Consider the following 20273-nt stretch of genomic DNA (forward strand, 5'->3'; position numbering starts at 1 on the left):
CACTAGAAAACGGGAAGTGGTGCTGTGGCTCAAGGGGTAGGGCAGTAGCCTTGAGCCGAAGAGCTCAGAGACAATGCCCAGGCCCAGAGTTCAAGTCCCATGACCAAAGGTGGGGGAAAAGAGTGCTAACTTAGCATGTACAAGGAAATGGTTTTAATTTCTAATACTGCAGATTGTATGTGTGTGAGCTACACAAACTTTCCTATCAGTGCTGGCCTTACAACTTGATCCTCATATCTCAAGCTCCTGAACAGAATTACAGGCATAAGCCACCTGCACCCAGTTCCTTAACTTTTTGGCTCAAAGTTGGCACTCTTTTTCTTTTTGCCAGTCCTGAGACTTAAACTCGGGGCCTAAGCACTGTCCTTGGGCTTTCTAGAAGGCTAGCACTCTACCACTTGAGCCACAGCACCACTTCCAGCTTTTCTATGTATGTGGTATGTAGGAATTGAACCCGGGTCTTTGTGCATGCTAGGTAAGCACACAACCACTGGCCAAACTCCCGGCCCCGCCTCCAGCTTTCTGGTGATTAACTGAAGGAACAGTCTCATGGACTTTCCTGCACCAGCTGGCTTTGAACTGCAATCCTCAGATCTGGCCTTTTGAGTATTTAGGATCACAGGAATGAACCAGCATTTTTGTTGTTGAGATGGGATCCAGGCCCAAGCAATCTTCCTACCCCACTCTTCCAGAAGTTCATCTGCACAACTTCTAACTCTCCCCTTACTTCCTCAAACAACTACCAGACACAGTGCTCTATGATCAATTACCCAACCTGGGAGAATGTAAACCTATACTCAAGAACTAGTGGTAGAGTGCTCACCTAGCATGCATGAAGCCCTGGGTTTGATTCCTCAGTACCGCATACACAGAAAAAAACAGAAGTAGTGCTGTGGCTCAGGAGGCAGCATGCTAGCCTGAGCAAAAAGTGTCCAAGAACAAGGTTCAGGCCTGGGTTCAAGCCCCAGGTATGGCAAAAAAAAAAAAAAAAAAGAGGGGAGGAGGGGCGGGAGTTTTGCCTCGTGGTAGAGTGCTTGCCTAACATGCACAAAAACCCAGGTTCGATTCCTTGGTATCATGTACATAGAAGAAAAGCCAGAAATGGTGCTATTGCTCAAGTGGTAGAGCTCTAATCTTGAGAAAGCCGAAGGAAAATGCTCAAGCCCTGAATTCAAGCCCCACGACTGGCAATAAATAAATACACACACACACACACACACACACACACACACACACACACACACACACGCATGCATACATACAAACTAGCTCATCCCTTAGTACACAAAATTCCAAAGAACAAGTTCTTGTTTTTTTTCTTCCCCAAGTCCTGGGGCTTGAACTCATTGCATGCGCACTGCTCCTGAGCTTCTTTTGCTGAAGTCTAGCACTCTACCACTTGAGCCATAGCTCCATTTCTAGATTTTTTCTGTTTATGTGACACTGAGGAATTGAACCCAGGACTTCATGCATGCTAGGCAAACACTACCCACAAGCCACATTCCCAGCCCACCAAAGGACAAGTTCTTATTTAACTATTCCTCCTACTCCTTCACGTGTTTATAGACTGAGCCAAATATATCAATGAGCATTTCTGAGTGAACATTTAGATAGCATTATGTTGCTCAGTTATTTGTCTCCATAATTATGCTTGGGGGCCGGAAGTTTGGCCTAGTAGTAGCCCCAGGTTTGATTCCTTCATACCACATACATAGAAAAAGCAGGAAGTGGCACTGTGGCTCAAAGTGGTAGAGCTCTAACCATGAGAAAGTCCAAGGACAATGGTCAGGCCCTGAGTTCAAGCCCCAGGACAGACAAAAAAGAATAATTATACATACATACATATATATATATATATATATGCCTGAATAACTAATGAAATATTATCTCCCCCTCCCTAAACACAAATTTCCCCTCTAAGAAAAGCCCTCTGAGAAGTAATTCAATGTGAGAGCCCTTAAGGGAGATGTGTGTAGTATAAGGCTAAGAAATGACTAGTTCACTAATCAAATTTCCCTAAGCTAGGGAGGTTTTGCTTTTGATTTTGTAACTATTTCCTGACCAGTGAAGCAATGGCTACAATCTAGGTGTCTCTGTCATCAAAGCTGAACTAGCTGCTTGTATATAAAATGTAGTTAAGGTTTTATTAACATTGTAGTTCATAAAAACTGGTCTAAAATAAAAGAATCTTTTACCCTAATGTTTTAGAAATTAAGAAAAAAAAACAAAAACTTTTGTCTTAGGTCACTTTACCTAAATTAACTAACTTCACAATTTGGAAAGAACAAAGCACTTTTTTTTTTTTTTTTTTTGGCCAGTCCTGGGCCCTGAACTCAGGGCCTGGGCACTGTCCTAGGGCTTTCTCAAGGCTAGAGCTCTACCACTCGAGCCACAGCACCACTTCTGGCTTTTTTCTATGTATGTGGTACCTAGGAATCGTACCCAGGTCTTCGTGCATTGCTAGGCAAGCACTGCACTACTAGGCTAAAGTCCCAACCAAACAAAGCACTTTTAATATTGTATATTCTGGATCGGAAGTTTAGGGTAGTGGTAGAGTGCTCGCCTAGCATGCACCAAGCACTGGGTTCAATACCTGGGTACCACTTAGGTAAAAGCTTAAGCAGTGCTGTAGCTCAAGTGGCAGAACCCTAGCCTTGAGCAAAAAGTGTCCAGGACAGTGCCCAGACCCTGAGTTCAAGTCCCAAGACTGGCAAAAAAAAAAAAATTGTATATTCTGCATGTTACAGAGAAACTTTTCAAGAAAATCTAAGATTAAGATGTAATTAATTTGATTGACATATCTCTATTCTACCTGTAGTTCCACTGTACTCCCAATTTTTAGCCAGTGAAAATTCCTTATTGTGCCAGGCACAATGGTTCACACCTGTAATCCTAGCTACTCAGTACGCTGAGCGAGATCTGAGGATTGCAGTTCAAAGCCATCTAGGGCACTAAAGAACATGAGACCATCTCCAATTCCACTAGAAAATGGGAAGTGGGGCTGTGGCTCAAGGGATAGGGCGGTAGCATTGAGCTGAAGAGCTCAGTGACTGTGCCCAGGCCCAGAGTTCAAGCCCCAAGACCCACAAAAAAAAGAAAAAAAAAGTTCATCATCTTTTTGTTCGTTATAGGACCTAAATTTGGGGTCTAGGCATTGTCCATCAGCCTCCTGAATAGGTAGGATTATAGGATTACAGGCGTGAGCCACCAGCACCCAGCAAAAATTTCTTTCTTACTGGGAGAGTAAAGGAAGGAGTGAAACTGTAAGAAATGTATTCTTTTTTTTTTTTTTTTTTTTTGCTACTTCTGGGGCTTGAACTCAGGGCCTGAGCACTGTCATTGGGTTTTTCTCAAGACTAGTGCTCTACCACTTAAGTTCACAGCATGATTTCTGGCTTTTTCTGTGTATGTGGTACCGAGAAATCGAACCCAGGACTTCATGCTCTCTAGGCAAGCACTTTACCAGTAGGCCACGCTCCCAGCCCCAAGATATGTACTGTTTACCTGACTTATGTAACTGTAACTCACTGTGCATCACTTTTACAACAAAAATAAAAAAATAAAATTCCTTTTTCTTACCAGACATAGGTGTCTCACATCTATAATATCAGTTACTGAGGGTACTTAGCTCCATAGGATCAAGGTTCAAGAGCAACATGGAAAGAAAAGTCTTAAAGAGACTGCATCTCCAAAAAGGAACTGGTGGCTTACGCCTGTAATCCTAGCTACTTAGGAGGCTGAGATCTGAGGATCAAGGTTCAAAGCCAGCCTAGTTACAAAAGGACCTGAGACTCTTATCTCCAATTAACCTCTAGAAAACAAGAAGTGTGATCTTGGCTCCAGGATAGGGTAGTAGCCTTGAGATGAAGAGCTCAGGGACAGCACCCAGGCTTAGTTCAAGTCCCATGACCCACAAAAAAAAAAAAAAAAAAAAAAAAGCCAGCCCGGGCACTAAAGAACACCATCACCATACTAACAAAATAGAAAAAAAAAAGAAAGAAAGAAAGAAAAGGAAAGAAAAGAAATCCCTTTATCAACCTGCATCAGAAGTTTTCTTTTTTTTTCTTTTTTGCTTTTTTTGGCCAGTCCTGGGCTTGAGCTCAGGGCCTGAGCACTGTCCTTGGACTTTCTCAAGGCTAGAGCTCTACCACTTGAGCCTCAGCACCACTTCTGGCTCTTTTCTATATGTGGTACCGAGGATTCGAACCTGGGTCTTCATGCATGCTAGGCAAGCACTTTAACCACTAGCCCAAACTCCTGGCCCAATCAGAAGTTTTCTTTCTTCTTTATTTTTATTTTTTGACTAGTCAGGCCTACAGAAACCCTCAGTGACAAGTAATGATCAGCAACATACAGCTAGAATTACACAACTGAATTAAAAGAAATTTCTGCCAGGTGCTAGTAACTCATGCTTATAATCCTAGCTACACAGGGGGATAAGATTTGATGATCACAGTTCAAAGCCAGCCCAGCCCAGTCCTATGAGACTCTTATCTCAAATTAACCACCAGAATACCAGAAGTGGTGTTGTGGTTCAAAGTGATAGAGCACTGGCACTGAACAAAAGGAGCCCAGGGATAGCATCCAGGCCCAGGGCTAGCAAAAAAAATAAATTAATTAATTTAAAAAAAAATATATATATATACACACACACACACATGTATATATATTTTCCTCATCCTATCCCTCTACCCCTGAAAGCCTGAAGATTCCAAATTGGACTAAATTAGAGGGATCCCAGGAGGAATAAGGTCAAGACCCATGCCTTTCAGGATTTTGGAATCCAGTGTAGAAAAGTACATAATACAAGTCAGATTATGGCAATGCTCAAAGAGAAACAATGTATTGTGCTCACACAAAGAAGGCAGCAATTCATTTTGAGGGGCAGATGGTGGGTTCATAAAGTAGGTAGTAGGAGGGGGAGGGACAACAGCCTAATGGTACAGTGTTTTGCCCAGCATGCATGAAGCTCTGGGTTCGATTCCTCAGTATCATATACACAGAAGTTGGAAGTGGTGCTGTGGCTCAAGTGGCAGAGTGCTAGCCTTGAACAAAATGTGTCCAAGGACGGTGCCTAGACCCTGAGTTCAAGCCCCAGGACTAGCAAAAAATAAATGAAAATAAAGTAGGTAGTACTAGAATTGAAGGAATAGTAGAATAGTGAGGAGGAGAATGGAGAAGGCAGCATTTCTCAGGTGGAGGGAAGAGCACATAGAAAGACGGTATCATTTTAGAAAGCTTTGTTTTGGAGTCAAGACTATTTCAATCACACCTTACACTCTCCTTTGCTGGGTGCCTGAGGCAAGCCAACAAATTTCTGCAATCCCTTTTCCCATCTACAAAATGGGACTGTTGGCTTGTAATCCTAGCTAGTCATTAGGCTGAGATCTAAAGGTCACAGTTCAAAGCCAGCTAGGGCACAAAAGTCTGTGAGACACTTATCTCCAATTAACCACCAGGAGCACTAGCCTTGAGCTGAAGAGTTCAGGGACAGTGCCCAGGCCCCGAGTTCAAGCCCCATGACAGAGAGATAGAGACAGAGACAGTGAGAGGGAGGAGGAGAAGGAGAGGGACGGAGGGGGAGAAGGGAGAAGGAACTCTCGTGTCTACAAAGTTGTAAAGAGTGTTCTACAAGAGGGCATCTTAATGATGAGAGGTAAATGGATTCAAAAAAAAAAAAATTCTGTAAGATTATAAATCAAAGGATGCAAGCACAAAACCTTCCAAAAGCCAAATCCACAGGCTTGATGGATGACAGCATATAGGGGGGAGAGCAAGAAATACATTATTTTCTCTTAAGTAGGTAAAAGATGGTGTCCTCTGACACCAAGATGAGAAGGCTAGGGTCTGCTGATTGTTCTTTTGTGCTCACTTCCACGCTGGTTTTATAAAGTTAAATGTCTGCTCCATCCCTTAGTGAACAAAAGGAAGGAAACGTTCCCAGGGAAGGAAGGCCTGCAGGCTGTGACAAGCTCCATGTCTATCTAGTTCTACCAAGAACAGCTCTTCTCAATATCCAGTAGGAACCCAGCCTTTCAGGTGCCCTCCAGAACCAACTTAGGGGTCTTTTTGTATTTTCGGTCCGGTGGCAGCTCGGCGGCACTAGGGAGCAGCCAACTCGACGTCCTCGAGAGACAACTCCCCAGGACGTCGTCGTCGGCAAATCCAGAACTAAACCAAGTTTGCACCTGTGTTCCTCATCAAGGGAGCCGATTAGCAAAAAGGCACCCCGCTGTATTCGAGATCCCAAGTACGTTTACAAAATTATTATTATTATTTTAATAAACTTTGGCTTGATCCGAACAACCGAAACCAATCTCCACCCCCACCCTCAACCCCACCCCCCCAAAAAATGTCACTTTGCTTCATCAGGGAAAGGAAATCGGGATGACTAAGTGGCGGATAAGGAAGGAGATCGAGAAGGAGAACCGAGCCCCCGATCTCAGGCAGGCCGGCCCCACGCTTTCCCGGAGTTAGTTGGAACTCGCCAGAGCGACAGTTTGCTAGAACCCAACACAATTTCAAACAACCCACCAACAAACTGACCTAACTTTGGCCACCCTCCCTCCTCCTCTTCTACTTCCCCTCGCTCCGGCCTCCCAACTCTCCCGCCGCACGGGATGCGGGCGGGCCGGCCGGGGTTCTCAGTCCGACGGCCGTGGCCCAGGGCGGGGCGTCTCCGCGGCGCGGGCTCCCGGCCGGGGCTCCGGCGCTCGGGCCTTCGTCGCTGGTACCCGGTGAGGGGACACCTCCCGGCCGAACCCCACATCAACGGCGTCCCGAGCCCAGGCCGCAGTCGCCGCGACGGGGGGGGGGGACACACGGCCGGGTGGTGGGAGGAGCGCGGTATGGATGCCCCGGGCTGGGGGAAGGGGCCAGCGGCCGTTCCCAGCGAGGCCTGGCGCTCCCGCCCAGGCTGAGGCCTAGGCGGCCCCGTTAGTTCCCCGAACCCGCACGCTGCCTGGCGACATGGCGGGGCCACACACAAAAGTAAACCGGATGGCGGCGCTCGGAGGAGCCCCAGCTAGCCGTGAGGACTCCCGGCGGGGAACGGCGCCCCCCGCCTGTCCGGCGCCGGAGAATGGCTTTTACCTTCATCAGCCTCCTGCTGGCCGCCATCTTGAATCTGGTGCTGCTGCTTTCCCAGAATGCATCGCGGCGGGCCCGGCGGCTGAGCCCCCGCACTTCCTGGAGAGGAGGGGAGGGGGAGGGGCCGGCGGGTGGGGCGTCCAGTAAGGGCGAAGCACCTACTGTGTGCCATCAAGGGGCTCAAGAAGTGTAGTTGAACTCAGGTAAACTAAGATGAAAACCCAGCCTTTATGGAGTATGTAATCCGATAACCAGTATAATCTGGCACATAGTAGGTACATTTTAAATTTAATTTTCATAATATAATTGAATAACTAGCCGGGTGCCAGTGGCTCAAGGCATGTAATTCAGGCTAGTCAGGAGGCTCAGATATAAGGATTGCCATACAATATCAGCCCACCCAGATAAGACATGAGACTCATCTCCAATGAACCACCAGAAAACTGGAAGTGACACTGTGACTCTAAGTGGTAGAGCGCTAGCCTTGGGCGAAAGAGCTCAGGGACAGCACCCAGGCCCTGAGTTCAAGTCCTGGAACCGACAAAACAAATGAACAAATAACTGGAAAAGAGTAAGAAAAGAAGAAGAAAAATGTTTTTGCTAATTAGCCAGGCACTGGTTGGCTCACCCCTGTAATCCTAGCTATTCAGGAGGCTGAGATCTAATGATCAAATTTCAAAGGCAGGGAGAGGGAGTTTGGCCTTATGGTAAAGTGCTTGCCTTGCATGCATGAAGACCCACAGTTTCGATTCCTTGGTACCACATACATAGAAAAATGCCAGAAGTACTGCTGTGGCTCAAGTAGTAAAGCTCTAACCTTGAAAAAGGCCAAGGACAGTGTTCAGGCCCTGAGTTTAAGTCCCAGAACTGGCAAAAAAAAAAAAAAATTTCAAAGCCAGCCAGGGGCCAAAAAAGTCTGAAAGACGCTTTTCTCCAATTAGCCACCAGAAAAACAAAAATGGTGTTGTAGCTCAAGTGCTGGAGTGCAAGCCTTGAGCTGAAGAGCTCAAGAACAAGTGCCCAGACCTTGAGTTCAAGCCCCAGGATTGGCAACAGAAAAGAAAAAGGAAAAAGGATCCGGAAGGTGGTAGAGTGCTTGCCTCACATGCATGAAGCACTGGGTTTCTCCTCACCACATACACAGAAAAAGCCAGAAGTGGTGCTATGGCTCAAAAGCAAAAGAAGTTCAAGGGTGACTTGGAGTTTGGCTTAGTAGTAGAGTGCTTGGCTAGCATGCATGAAGACCCAGGTGATTCCTCAGCACCACATACACAGAAAAAGCCAGAAGTGGTACTGTAGCTCAAGTGGCACTAGGCCTTGAGAAAGCCAAAGGACAGTACTCAGGCCCTGAGTTCAAGCCCCACAACCAACAGCAACCAAAAAAAGATGGATCTGTGGTTCAAATCGTAGACCACTAACTTTAAGTACTAAGCTCAGTGACAGTGCCCAGGCTCTGAGTTCAAGCCCCAGGACTGGCATTTAAATAAATAAATCCATGCCTATATTTAGGAAACTGAAGGAGGATTAAGAGTTCAAGGTCAACCTAGGATACATAGTAAATTCCAGGCCAAACTAGCTGCATCACACCAAGACTCTATCTCCAAAAAAAAAAAAAGAAAGAAAGAAAGAAAGAAAGAAAGAACAAAAGAAAGAAAGAGATGACAGAAAAACAGGACCAGGACCAGGAGTCACTTAGAAGTCTATTACAATAAAATAAAAGATGATAATGGTTTGGACCTCAGATGACAGTAAAGGGATAGTTTCAGGACACATTTAGACTGCTTTCTTTTTCTTTTTTCTATGTGTGTGTGCGAGTGCTTGTGAGTGTGAGAGTGTGTGTGTGTGTGTGTTGCGGTGTTGGCACTGGGGTTTCAACTAAGGGCCTCACATTCCTACTATTTAAGGATATTTTTTTCCTCCATTTTAAGAGCAGTATGTTTCCCATGAAAGGTGAGAAGGAAAGTGTACTGGAAAAAATAGAGCCTGAAATACAGTCAAACTCCCAAAAATGCATCCTGCCTGGGGGCTCAGCCAGGGAGGAGAAAACTAGATAATAAGCTTCCATCTATAGTCCCTACTTTTACACTAGTTTCCAGTTTTTAGAGATTTCACTTCCTGAAGGTTTAGTTATCCACAGTCAACAGCTGTCTGAAAATAATAAATAGATAGTTACAAAAATAAATCAAGACTGGGAGAGAGTGAGGGAAGGGAAGATAGCATACAAATGGAAATGTACTCATTACCTAACTCTTGTAATTGTAATGCTTTGTATATCACCTTCATAATAGCAATAAAGTAAATAAAAAGCTGGGTGCACGTGGCTCACCTGTAATCCTAGCTATTCAGGAGGCTGAGATCTGAAGATCATGTTTCGAAGCCAGCCCAGGCAGGAAAATCTGTGACTCTTACCTCTAGTTAATTTCAGAAAAACATGGAAGTAGTGCTGTAGCTCAAGTGGTAAAATGCTAGCTTTGAGCAAAAGAAGTTCAGGGACAGTGCCTTAGCCCAGAGTTTAAGGGCTAGAACTGGCAAGAAGAAGTAAATTAAAAATAATAATAGGGGCTGGGAGTGTGGTCTAGTGGTAGAGTGCTTGCCTAGCATGCATGAAAACGCGGGTTCAATTCCTTGGTACTACATACATAGAAAAATGCCAGAAATGGTGCTGTGGCTCAAGTGGCAGAGTTCTAGCCTTGAGAAAGCCCAAGGACAGTGCCCAGGCCCTGAGTTCAAGGCCCAGGACTGGCAAAGAAGAAGAAGGGGAGGAAGAAGAAGAAGAAGAAGAAGAAGAAGAAGAAGAAGAAGAAGAAGAAGAAGAAGAAGAAGAAGAAGAAGAAGAAGAAGAAGAAAAAGAAGAAGAAGAAAAAGAAGAAGAAAAAGAAGAAGAAAAGGAAGAGGAGGAGGAGGAGGAGGAAGGGGAGGAAGAGGAGGAGGAGGAGGAGGCTGAGATCTGAGGATCACGGTTCAAAGCCAGCCCGGGCACAAAAGAACCTGAGACTCTTATCGCCAATTAACCATTAGAAAATGGAAGTGGGGCTATGGCTCAAGGGTAGGTTAGTAGCATTAAGCTGAAGAGCTCAGGGACAGTGCCCAGGCCCAGAGTTCAAGCCACATGACCCCCCCACACACAAATACACACACACACACACACACACACACACACACACACACATGCCAGGTGTTGGTGGCTCACGCCTGTAATACTAGCTACTCTTGAGGATCAAAGTTCAAAGCCAACCCGACATGAAAATCTGTGAGACTAACTAGCCACCAGAAAATCAGAAGTGGTGCTGTGGCTCAAGTGATAGAGAGGTAGCCTGGAGCTGAAGGGCTCCAGAACAGTGCTGAGGACCAGAGTTTAAGCCCCAGAATTGAAAATAAATGAATGAATAAATAAATATTTTGGGGGCCTGGGTGGGATGGTTCACGCCTGCAATCCTAGTTACTCAGGGGTCTGAGATCTGAGAATACAGGTTCCAAGCCAGCCCAGGCACTACAGAGCCTTGAGAATCATCTCCAATTAATCTCTAGAAAACTAATCTCTAGAAGTGGGGCTGTGACTCCAGGGTAAGGTGGAAGCCTTGAACTGAATAGCTCATGGACAGTGCCCAGGCACAGAATTCAAGCCTCATGACCCCCAAAAATAAATAAAATGAAATAAATTAAATAAATCTTGGGGAAAAATAATAATCAAGGGCTGGGAATGTGGATCAGTGGTAGAATGCTTGCCTACATGAAGCCCTGGATTTGATTCCTCCATATCACATACATAGAAAAGGCCAGAAGTGGTGCTGTGCCTCAAGTGGTAGAGTGCTAGCCTTGAGCAAAAAGCTCAGGCACACTGCTCAATCCCTGAGTTCAAGCCCCTGGACTAGAAAAAAAAAATGCTGGAAGTGGCTGTGGCTTAAGTGGTAGAGCTCTAGCCTTGAACAAAAGAAGCTAAGGGAAAATGCCCAGACTCTGAGTTCAAGTCCCAGGACTGTCAAAATAAATAAATAAAATAATAAATGAAGTTTAAGATTCTTAAATTTAGTGTATTAACTGTTCAACTGTATTTTGAGTTATTATTACTTTCTTACTGTGCCTAAGTTATAAGATTTTTTTTTTTTGCCAGTCCTGGGGCTTGAAATGAGGGCCTGACTACTCTCCTTGGGCTTTCAAGGCTAGAACTCTGCCACTTGACCCACAGCACCACTTCTAGTTTTTTTCTATGTATGTGGAACCAAGGAATCGAACCGGGGTCTTCATGCATGCTAAGCAAGCACTCTACCACTAGGCCAGACTCCCAGCACATAAGTTATAAGTTTTTAAACTTTGTCATTGGTACTGGTGGCTACACTATATGCCTGGTTACTTGGGAGACTGAAATATAAGGATTGTAGTTCAAAGCCAGCCCAGGCAGAAAGGTCCATGAGACTCTTTATCTCCAACTAACTACAAAAATTCAGAAATAAAACTGTGGCTCAAATGGTAAAGTACCAGCCTTGAATGGAAAGCCCTGTACCAGCACACACACACACACACACACACACACACACACACACACACACACACACTCACACTTTATCATAGGTAAATATGTTCAGTTAGCCATGTACCATATAACATTTCAATGACAGATCACATGTACCACCATTGTCCCATAGAGCCATACTTCCACTAGGGCCTTTTTGTAAGGTGAGGACTTAGATTCATGATCCTTAGATTTCAAGTCTCCTGAGTAGTTAGGATTACAGGTAGGAGCCATCAGCAGCCTAGAATATGCTTGGCTTATGGGGCCTTTCTCCTCTTCTAAAACCATTGTTTAAATCCAGCCATAAAGGCTGGCTTCTGGTCACACCCACTGTCCTCCTCTCAGTCAAATTTCATTTAGACCTGTCCTTTCTGTTTTACTTCCCAAACCTCCCATCACACTTAGTCTCTTCCTCCTCCTCCTCTTCTTCTTCTTCTTCTTCTTGGTCTAAGGCATTTTATTCATACTTCCTCCAATCAGAGCAGAATCTAGAGTACTCAACCTTTAGGCCTCAGACTGAGGTCCAGAGAAATCAGTTCAATGGTACCCTGCTTTCAAGTAGATCACAGCATGCTGAGAAAGTACTAAGGAAGATGCCATATGGATATGTATGTAAGAAGCCCCTGAAACGAGCCAGGTACTATTCTAGGTATTTAAGAGAGCAGAAAACACATCAACACAAAGATAAGAAAGGACAGTCGGGAGCCTATGGCTCATGCTGGTAATCCTAGCTACTCAGGGTGTTAAGATTTAAGAATCAAGTTTTGAAGGTACCCAGTTCATGAAAGACCATTCTACTCTTTTTTTTTTTTTTTTTTTGCCAGTCCTGGGCTTGAGTTCAGGGCCTGAGCACTGTCCTTGGATTTTCTCAAGGCTAGAGCTCTACCACTTGAGCCTGAGCACCACTTCCGGCTTTTTTCTATGTATGTGGTACCGAGGAATCGAACCCGGGTCTTCATGCATGCTAGGCAAGCACTTTAACCACTAGGCCAAACTCCCGGCCCAAGACCATTCTACTCTTATCAAAAACTAAAAATAGGGGGCCTAGTGGTAGAGTGTGTTCCTAGCATGCACAAAGACCCGGGTTTGATTCCTCAGTACCACAGATACATATGAAAAGCCAGAAATGGTGCTGTGGCTTAAGTGTAGAGCTCTAGCCTTGGGAAAGCCCAAGGACAGTGTTCAGGCCCTGAGCTCAAGCCCAGAACTGGAAAAAATAAAAATAAAAATGGAGCTGTGGTTCTAGTGGTATAGGGCCAGGCTTGAGAGAAAAGCAAAGACGACCCCCAAATTCTGAACTCAAGCTTCAGTAGTTGGAAACACACACACACACACACACACACACACACACACACACACACACACACAGGGAGGTGGGTGGAAGGTGTGTCCAGAAGATTAAAGCCTGCTTAAAGCCTTCTGGGATGAAGTCCATGCCCTTTTCCAAGGCCAGGCAAGCTCTGCCAAGCTTTAATAGCAGAGCAGAGCTTTAATAGCAGAGCAGAAATGGCAGCCAGGCCAGGATAGCAGAGGAGAGATCTAAATTAAATCACCAAGGATCCCAGACCCTGTGACCCAACGGGTTTAGAGTTCTGGGAAGAGGAAACAGAGGACAAGAGCTGATATTGTGGACAGTCACTAGTGGCTTACACCTGTAATCCTAGTTATTCAGGAGACTGAGGATTGTAGTTCAAAGCCAGCCTAGGCAGGAAAATCCATGAGACTCATTTTCTTTCTTTCTTTTTTTTTTTTTTTGCCAGTCCTGGGGCTTGAACTCAGAGCCTGAGCACTGTCCTTGAGCTTTCTCTAGGCTAGAGCTCTACCAATTGAGCCACAGCACCACTTCTGTCTTTTTCTATGTATATGGTACTGAGGAATCCAACCAGAACACTCTACCACTAAGCCAACTTCCCGGGCCCATATATATATATATATATATATATATATATATATATATATATATATATATATTCCTAGGGCTGTAACTTAGCCCTAGGCACTGTCCTTGAGCTTTCACTTCTGGCTTTTTCTGTGCATGGGGTACTGAGGAATGGAACCCAGGGCTTCAAGCATGCTAGGCAAGCACTCTACCACTAGACCACACTCCTGACCCACCAGCTTTAGTAACTTTTTTTTTTTTTTTTTTTGGTGGGTCATGGGGCTTGAACTTGGCCTGGGCGCTGTCCCTGAGGTCTTCAGCTCAAGGCTACCTCCCTACCCTGGAGCTAAGCCCCATTTCTCATTTTTTAGAAGTTAATTGGAGATAAGACTCTCAGGGTCTTTTGTGCCCGGTTGGCTTTCAACCTTGATCCTCAGATCTCAGTCTCCTGAGTAGCTAGGATTACAGGAGTGAGCTACTGTGCCTGGCTAACTTTTGCTTTGTAATAATTTGTTCTGATCTAGGCCTGGGTGCTTTAACTGAGTTATGTGCTCAAATGTAGCTCACTACCATTTGAGCACAGTACCAGTTTTGAGTTTTCCTATTTATGCAGTACTGAGGAATTGAACCCAGGACTTCATGAATGTGAGGCAAGGACTCTACCACTAAGGCACATTCCTAGCCCCTAGAGTAACTTTTTTTTTTTTTTGCCAGTCTTGGGAATTGAACTCAGGGTCTAGGTACTGTCCTTGAGCTTCTTTTTGCTCAAGTCTAGCACTCTAGCATTTGAGCCACAGTGCGAGTTCCTGTTTTTCATTTTTATACAGTACTGAGAAGTTGAACCCAGGGCTTCATGCATGTGAGGCACGCACTCTACTGCTAGACCAAATTCCTAGCCCCCCAGAGTAATTCTTAGTTAAGCCAAAGTCATCCTTGCAACCTGATCAATAACACTAATGATTGGATCTGCCCACTGAAGCAGGTAGGGGCCGTCTCTGCTTTTCAGTCCATTATATGATATTTCCAGGGAACCCTGGAGCTCTAAGAAACCTTGTTGGAAAACCACCCATGCACAGTCCTTTCATTTTATTTATTTTATTTTTAGTCCTTTCATTTTATAAATGAGAAAGCTAGATTCAGAGAAGACAGTGACAAGGTAAACTAATGTCAGGTCTCCTGCTTCTCAGTCTGAAAGTCTCTCTTATATCTATGTTCTGAGCCTCATGCAAGGACATGATAGAGACCAAGGAAAATATGGTCCTTGTATTCCTCAAGCTGGGTCTATTAGGTGTGACATACAAGTCTTCGCACAAAACACTAGAGAAACCCAATTTTCTCATCCACTTAATCACATTCTGCTACTTTTTTTTTTTTCCAGTCCTGGGGCTTGAACTCTGGGCTTGGGCACTGTCCTTGAACACTTTTGCTCAAGGCTAGCACTCTGCTACTTGAGCCATAGCACCACTTCCGACTTTTTCTGAGTATGTGGTACAGAGGAATCAAATCTGGGTCTCCATTCATTCTAGCAAGCACTCTACCACTAGGCCAAACACCGGGCCATCTGGTATCCTTTTGACAGACTACAGGAGTTTCTTTTACAGACAGCTGCCAGGTATTGACTGAAGGGACCCCAGTGATTTACCCAGACCTACTCCTTAATAGCAGCCTGCCCTCCTGACCTTTCAGTTTAAGACCCTACCAGAAGCTTCAGCAAGACATCTAGGCTAGGGAGGGATATCCACCACTTTAAAGTAACAATCCAACTCAACTATAGTTGCCCAAGGCCCTGGAAAACAACTATCTTCTAATAAGCATCAGGTTTTCCTCTGTGAAACAGACTGTAAAGCCAGGAACTGGTGGCTCATGCCTATAATCCTAGCTATTCCGAAGGCTCATGGTTTGAAGCCAGCTCCAGGCAAGAAAATCATGAAACTCTCTCTCTCTCTCTTACTCTCTCTCTCTCTCTCTCTCTTTCTCTCCTTTTCCCTCTCCCTTCCCCCCCCAAGTTCTGGGGCTTGAATTCTGGGCCTAGGGGGTCGGGAACATTCTCCCCCTCCCTGAATTCTTAGCGTAAGAATGTGCCTGCATAGTTCCTTGCCCTAGGGGCAACATTTTGTAATTAAGTCACTAAGCAACGCATGCCTGCTTGTGTTGATATGCAAACATCCTACCATGGGACCTCCTACCCCAAGCAGTACCCCAACCCCCTCTTGCCTCACCTGAAGAGGCATATAAACCCCTGTGTAAAAAATAAAATTTGCAGCTTGATCAGGACGCTTGTCTTGCTGCCTTCTTCGTGTCTCCCGTCCCTTTCATTCCTCCCTCTAGGTTGACGTCCCGCTGGACGGGACACCTAGGCACTGTCCCTGAGCTTCTTTGGCTCAAGGCTAGCACTCTACCACTTGAGTCACAGCACCACTTCTGGCTTCTTCTGTGTATGTAGTACTGAGGAAACGAACTCAAGATTCCACACATGCTAGACAAGCACTCTACCACTAAGCCACCCTCCCAGCCTCCATGAAACTCTTATCTCCAATTAACCACCCAAAAAAAAGCCAGAAGTGGAGATGTGGCTCAAGTTAGGTAGAGTGCTAACCTTGACTATCACCAAAGAGAGACAGAGACAGAGACAGATAGGCTGTAAGGATTCCATGAAGACTATCACATAGCTACTACAGTACCACCTCCAGGCTAAGGTCATCCTTACTTCTCAACTACCACTCCTAGTCCCATCCAACCTCCACCTCAACTTTCAAGATGAACATCTTGAGCTATATAATTCCTGGGAGTGTGTGTGTGTATGTGTGTGTGTGTGTGTGTGTGTGTGTGTGTGTGTGTGTGTGTGTGTGTTTGTAGTACTAGGGCTTGAACTCAGGGCTTGGACCCTTGAGGCTAGTGCTCCATCACTTGAGCCACAGCTCCATTTCCAGCTTTTGGTAGTTTCTTGGAGATAAAAATAGGTTATCAACTGGGCACCAGTGGCTCAGATCTTTAATCTTAACAACTCAGGAGGCTGAGATCTGAATCTCGGGTCAGAGCCAGCTAGGGCACAAAGGTCATGAGACTCTTATCTCCAATTAGCCTTCAGAAAACCAAAAGTGGCACTGGAGCTTAAGGGATAGAGCGCTAGCCTTGAGCTGAAGAGCTCAGGGAGAGGGCCCAGGCCCAGAGTTCAATCCCCAGGACTCACAAAAAAAAAAAAAAAGTACAAAACATGGACTTCCCTTACTGGGCTGGGATTTAGAAACTGCATCCTCAGATCTCAGCCTCCTGAGTAGCTAAGATTACAGGCCTAGCCACTCCCCACCCTGATTCTTCCTGGTGGTCTTGCTACTCACCATTGCCCCAAATTATTTCCTATAGTTTTAGAGGAAACTAGTTTAAGAAACTTGGATATCAGCCAGGTGCTGGTGGCTCTCACTTACAATCTTAGCTATCCAGTGCACAGGCCTTTAGTTCAAGCTTCAAGACCAATCAAAACAAACAAACAAACAAACAAACCACCTTGTATATCATGGAAAGGCTGAAGCAAGAGGCCCAGGTAGGGGGGCCAGTAGTGTGGTCTAGTGGTAAGTGCTTATCTAGCATACACAAAGCCCTGGGTTCGATTCCTTGGTAGCACATACACAGAAAAAGCTGGAAGTGGTACTGTGTCTCAAGTGACAGAGTGCTAGCCTTGAGAAAGCCCAAGGACAATGCCTAGCCCTGAGTTCAAGCCCCAGGACTCACAAAAAAAAAAAAAAAAAAGAGGCCCAGGTAGGGCTTGGAATGTGGCTTAGTGGTAGAGTGCTGGCCTAGCATGTATAAAGCCCTAGGTTAGATTCCTAGTACTATATAAACAGAAAAAGCCAGAAGTAGCACTCTGGCTCACGTGGTAGAATGCTAGCCTTGAGCACAGAGGCTCAGAGACAGTGCCCAGACACAGAGTTCCATCCCCAGAACTGGCACAAAAAAAAGAGGCCCAGGTACTGAGTAAATAATGTTGAGAAAATTCTAGGTACTTCTCAGGCCAATCAAAGGGGCTTTTTTTTTTTTTTGCCAGTCCTGGGGCTTGAACTCAGAGCCTAAGCACTGTCCTTGAGCTTTCTCAAGGCTAACACTTTACCACTTGAGCCACAGTACCACTTCTGACTTTTTTCTATGTATATAGTACTGAGGAAATAAACCTGGTTCTTCATGCATGGTAGGAAAGCACTCTATCACTAAACCAAACCCCCAGGTCTTCTTTTTTGTCAGTTGTGGGGCTTGAACTCTGGGCCTGGGCACTGTCACTCTCCCTGAGCTCTTCAGCTCAAGGCTACCCACCCTACCCCTTTGAGCCCCAGCACCACTTCTGGTTTTCTGGTGGTGAATTGGAGATAAGAGTCTCACTGACTTTCATGCCCAAGCTGGCTTCAATCCACAATCCTCAGATCTCAGCCTCCTGAGTATTTGGGATTACAAGCATGAGCCACCAGTGCCCAGCTTCAAAGGGGTTTCTAATATGACCCAACACTGGATACAAATAGCTGGATACCCCACTTCAATCTGGCACCAGAAGCTTCAAGGAGGAGCCAGGCTGAAGTCAGACTACTGACTTCAGAAGATAGCCAGATAGATATTGTGCGTGCGTGTGTGTGTGTGTGTGTGTGTGTGTGTGTGTGTGTGTGTGTGTGTGTATTTTCTGCTAGTTGGAACCCCACTAACCTGAAATCCTATTGAACTTCAGTGGCCCATCAGCTGTAGCCTTCTGATTTGGAAGACTTTGGAGAACTATGGATGAATTTCTGGTCTGGCTATCTCCAGGAAGGTGACAAAGGACTTGGTTTGGCCTATAAGAGCCTCTGGCTCTGCCTTTCAGGAAAACAGTCAGTCCTAAGCACTTACTAGTCAGACTAAAGGGTGGGCTAGTCTCTCATATGTGACTGAGGGAGTAACAAGTTCATTCTCTCACTTTCCAGGAGACTTCTCTGAGTGATAGCCCCACACATCTGTATTCTACTTACCTGTCCCCCCCGCACACACCCCACTCCTCTCTCTGCATTCTGGAAATGTGATATTCTTCTCTGAGAGAAAGACTAAAGAAAGGTCCTCACAACTAACCCTAAGTTGAGGAGTTGAAAGACAGGCTACTCATGAGTCTGGAGGCAGATTTTTGAAAATTTTAATCCGCTTGGTAACCATGTGAGGCTTCTTTACCTCTCAGTATCTTCATTAGACGATGATAAAAAATGAACCAAAGAAATCACAGGTCAGGGCCAGGAGTTTGGCCTAGTGGTGGAGTGCTTGCCTAGCATGCATGAAGACCCAGGTTCGATTCCTTGGTACCAAATACATAGAAAAAGCTGGAAATGGTGCTGAGGCTCAAGTTATAGAGCCCTAGCCAGAGCAAGCCCAAGGACGGTGCTGAGGCCAAGTTAAGCTCCAGGACTGGCAAAAAATAAAAAAATTAAAAAATTTTTTTAAAAAAATCACAGGTTAGAGATTCAGGAGTGGTGTCTCACCCCTGTAATCCTCGCTATTCAGGAGGTACAGATCAGGAGATTTTCCCATTTAGCCAGGGTAAAAAGTTATGGAGAATCTAAAAAGTTTAAAAGTGAAAACAGCTGAGGGCCAATGGCTCATGTCTATAATCCTAGGTACTCAGGAGGCTAAGACCTGAGGATGGAGGTTCAAAGCTAGTCTAAGACTCATATCTCCAAGGGAGATAGAGCAGTAGCTTAAAGTATCAAAGCACTGTCCTTCAGTACAAAAGCTCAGGGAGAATACACAGGACTTGAGTTCAAGGCCAGTTGCTGACAGAAGGCTGGGAATGTGGCTCAGTGGTAGCGTGCTTACCTAGCATGCATGAAGCCCTGGGTTCAATTCCTCAGTATCACATGAACAGAAAAAGCTGGAAGTGGCACTTTGGCTTAAGTGGTAGAGTGTTAGCTTTGAGCAAAAGAAGCTCAAGGGGTAATCCTAGCTACTCAGGAGGTTGAGATCTGGGAATCATGGTTCAAAGCCAGCCGGGCACTAAAGAACATTAGACTTTTATCTCCAATTAACTACTAGAAAACAGGAAGTGAAGCTGAGACTCAAGGGGTAGGGTGGTAGCTTTGAGCTAAAGAGCTCAGGGACAGCACCTGGGCCCAGAGTTCAAGCCCCATGACCCACAAAAAAAAAAAAGAGGAAGTTCAAGGGCTGGAAGGGCTGAGAGTTTGGCTTAGCGGTAGAGTGCTTGTCTGGCATGCACGAAGACCTTGTTTTGATTCCTCAGTACCACACACATAGAAAAAAGCCAGAAGTGGTGCTGTGGCTCAAGTGGTAGAGCTCTAGCCTTGAGACAGCCCAAGGACAGTGCTCAGGCTCTGAGTCTGCCCCAGGACTGGCAAAAAAAAAAAAAAAAAAGCTGAGGGCATGACAGGTAGGTAGACTGTGTAATAGAGCAGGGTAAACACCTGTCTCCAAATTCAAATTCCTGTATCACCAACGAAACCAAACCACAGGTTAGAGACCTAGGGGTATAGCTCAGTGGTAGAGCATGGCTAGCATGTACAAGATATAGGTTCCTCTTACAACAATGGAAAATTAAACTAAGAAAACCACAGGTCCAGACTGGGTTCTAGTGGCTCATGCCCATAATCTAGGCACTCAGAAGACTGATATCTCAGATCTATGATCTAACGACCAAGGTTTGAAGTCACTGGGCAGGAATGTCTTTGAACTCCAATTAACCACCAAAAAGTCATAGCTCAAGGTGGTAGAGCACTATCCTTGAGCCAAAAGAAAACAACAAAAAAAAACCCCAAAAAACAAAACAACAAAAAAACCCTC

At 45.3% G+C, this 20273-nt stretch overlaps 1 protein-coding gene across 2 annotated transcripts in view; it reads right to left on the minus strand.

Moving 5' to 3' along the window:
* Positions 1-7155, minus strand: part of Ube2l3 (ubiquitin conjugating enzyme E2 L3) — a 53757-nt gene extending 46602 nt beyond the window's left edge. Inside the window, exon 1 of one of the 2 annotated variants that reach the window (XM_090320559.1) lies at positions 7093-7155. In XM_090320559.1, the coding sequence (XP_090176685.1) occupies positions 7093-7119 (27 nt within the window). In that variant the 5' untranslated portion in view covers positions 7120-7155. The remainder of the gene's footprint in view (positions 1-7092) is intronic. The other variant, XM_090320558.1, reaches the window with a different exon arrangement.
* Between the last annotated feature and the right edge of the window lie 13118 nt (positions 7156-20273).

Source organism: Megascapheus bottae, chromosome 28, assembly GCF_031878675.1.
Source record: "Megascapheus bottae isolate mThoBot1 chromosome 28, mThoBot2.hap1, whole genome shotgun sequence".
Lineage (NCBI taxonomy): Eukaryota > Metazoa > Chordata > Mammalia > Rodentia > Geomyidae > Megascapheus > Megascapheus bottae.